At 38.3% G+C, this 2,669-nt stretch overlaps 1 protein-coding gene across 1 annotated transcript; it reads right to left on the reverse strand.

Moving 5' to 3' along the window:
* Positions 1–3: 3 nt before the first annotated feature.
* On the reverse strand, positions 4–1,502 carry LOC133849866 (probable cytochrome P450 6d5; the record flags this gene model as incomplete). The annotated part of the gene is made up of 4 exons (XM_062285908.1): positions 918–1,502; positions 706–858; positions 210–640; positions 4–145 (listed from the first exon to the last, which is right to left on the reverse strand). Coding segments are annotated over exons 1-4 (1,256 nt in total), but the record flags the coding sequence as incomplete, so codon positions are not given.
* Positions 1,503–2,669: the final 1,167 nt, after the last annotated feature.

A 2,669-nucleotide genomic window follows, 5' to 3' on the forward strand; every position in this document is an offset into this window, starting at 1 on the left:
AAATATTCTTTATCCCGATGAATGCCCAGCAGGGATATGATAATGGGTGTGCCCTTCTTAACGACAAGTTTGCTGTCCGGCAGTGGATAGTCCTTGGTGCAAATACGATTGAGCAGCGGCAAACCAGGATATTTACGAGTAGTTTCTGTAAAGCATTGTATTAAAATGTCAGCTAATTGAAAATACTTGAAACCAGTTGATCGACTTACCCATAACACAGAGTTCCAAATACTTCATGTCGTGAATGCAATCGTAGGTCAGCTGTCCGTTGTGCCTTTCGAGCGCTTGGTTGATGTCTTCACGCAGTTTGGCCAATACATCGGGATTCTGCGCTAGTTCATATAGAGTGAATGATGCTGTTGCTGCAGATGTTTCATATCCTGCCACAAAGAAGAGAAACAGCTGTGCAGCGATGTTGTCCTTAGACATGCTCTTGAGGGACTCCGCAGTTGTTTCCGCCGACCAGACGGAATCGTCATTGTTCACCTTGCCCGTATTGCGAAGTTGCAACAAAAGTTGCAGCAAGTCACGACGAACAATATTGTTTTCCTCTCTGTAGGCGATCGTACGATGTACAAGTTTACGCATACGTTCCTGTCCATCAATTGCTGAGCCCAAACGGTTGAAAATCTTCTCCAGACTAATGAAAATTACGTTTAAATTTCAGGAGAACTGTTTTTTTTTTTTCACTGTTATTGTTCTTACCCAGGATATAGGAAGGAGGTTGCACCTCTTATAATATTCTTAATTGTGGGAGAATTAACCTCCTTGCTTATTTGACGGAATTCATTGTTAGGATCAGTAAAACTATCGACATCCAAGCCAAATATAGTCGACGCAACAATATCTATAGCATAGCTATTAATAGAGAATTTAGTATAAAACAATAACCACTTTTAAAAAATTTTTTTTGATACCTTGCCATAACGCTCTTCATGTCAACTTCACCAGCGCTGGAGTCGGGCAATTTTTTATTCAAATAAGCCAACAATTTTTCTGAGCAATCTTCGGCAGTGGGAAACATACCCTTAAGTTTGCCAGAGGTGAACGAAGGAGTTAGCTTCGTGCGAGTTGCTCTCCACTTGCTGCCCTCCATGGCAAAGATGCTCGCCGACATGGGATCATGCACCTCATCCACGTAAATGCCACGATCGTGGAAGCTGGCAAAGTCCTTGACAAGCATATCATGTGCCAGCTGAGCATCGCGAACCAGGAGCGCAGGTCTCAGTGTCAGATATATTCCCACAAATCGCTCAGTCGTGGCATTATATGCATCATAGATGGCCAGACCGAAGGATCGTTTATTCCTGCGAACCGAATCCAAGACACCAAATGGAATAGCCGTTTGAATGGAAACAAATCCTTTGCGATCCCAGAAGCTGAAATTCCATTTGAGATAGACGTAAAGCAGCGCGACGGCCGTTAATAAAAATAGTACAAAAAACATTGTGAAATTTGAAGTGAACACAACGCGATTCGATTTCAAACTGGCCCTTCCAAAGCTTGAGGCGATTTTATAGACGTATGTGCAATTCTATTTTATCGCTAACTGTTACCGACTACGCTCTCGGCGATCCGAACACATTCAAATGCAATTGAGCTGGATTCTTATCACGTCGAGTAGTATAGTCGAACATATTAAATATAATATAACACAACAAAAACGCAACTGATAATTATAAGGGACCTGCGTAGTTGGCTGTTTTCCTATGGGGTCTACACCTCGATTTTAACAAACACTCACTGTGAATCAGCAATTTTATATTGTGTATTCATGCCAAAGCATGGCAAGTGGGTATGACAACAATAGATGCCTTAAAAGTGCCTCACAAATACTCTACTGAAGATTGTCATTGATCTTTAAGCTGACAAATTAGCAGAAGGAAATTAATGTTTATTTGTCGCATTGCACATAGAAGTGAGGAAAATTATTATATTTCATACGAAAATAATATTATTATTTAAAAAAAAAAATCTTCTTAATAAAAAAATTAAATTTTCCCCATAGGATGTATTCTTACTTTAAACAATACTGACTGACAAAAAAAAGAAGTTAGCAATGTCTTTAATATTTTCGGTTAGCTCTATTTATAATTGGCATAGGTTAGTGATCCCTCTTATACACTTTCTTATGAAATGATTATCAACAACAAGTGTTTAGTGTTAAGCATGACGGACTAAAAAATTTAAACGAACAAAAATTGCCGCGTGTTGGCACAATTCTGTGATAGTAGCTAAGTCACATTGAGTAATGAATATGGAATTGATAAGCAGCATTTGTATTTCGAGAGAGTCTCCATAGATCGAACAAGTTGGATCGAGCAGGTTTGAGAAACTCAAGTATGAAAATAATCGCAAGTCTCTCTCTGTTTATAAATGACTATGCAAATTAAATACTGTGTTGATATGTCTCTCTGTTTATAAGTGACCATGCAAATTGTAAAATCAAGTGTTTTAATGAAATACGAAGCTTGAGATAGGTCAATAACAAATCTTATCTAATCTATTGTTAGAATGCTAAATAGATTATTAAACGGTTACCATCAAAGCGAGCTTATCGAACTATTTTTTGTGACGACCTTCAGAAAAATTGCTGTGAACAAGTTGACATATTGTTATGCCTTGTGCAATATAAACAAATGCGGAATAAGTTAGCAAAGTGCATTCTA

Source organism: Drosophila sulfurigaster, unplaced genomic scaffold, assembly GCF_023558435.1.
Source record: "Drosophila sulfurigaster albostrigata strain 15112-1811.04 unplaced genomic scaffold, ASM2355843v2 ctg146_pilon, whole genome shotgun sequence".
NCBI lineage: Eukaryota > Metazoa > Arthropoda > Insecta > Diptera > Drosophilidae > Drosophila > Drosophila sulfurigaster.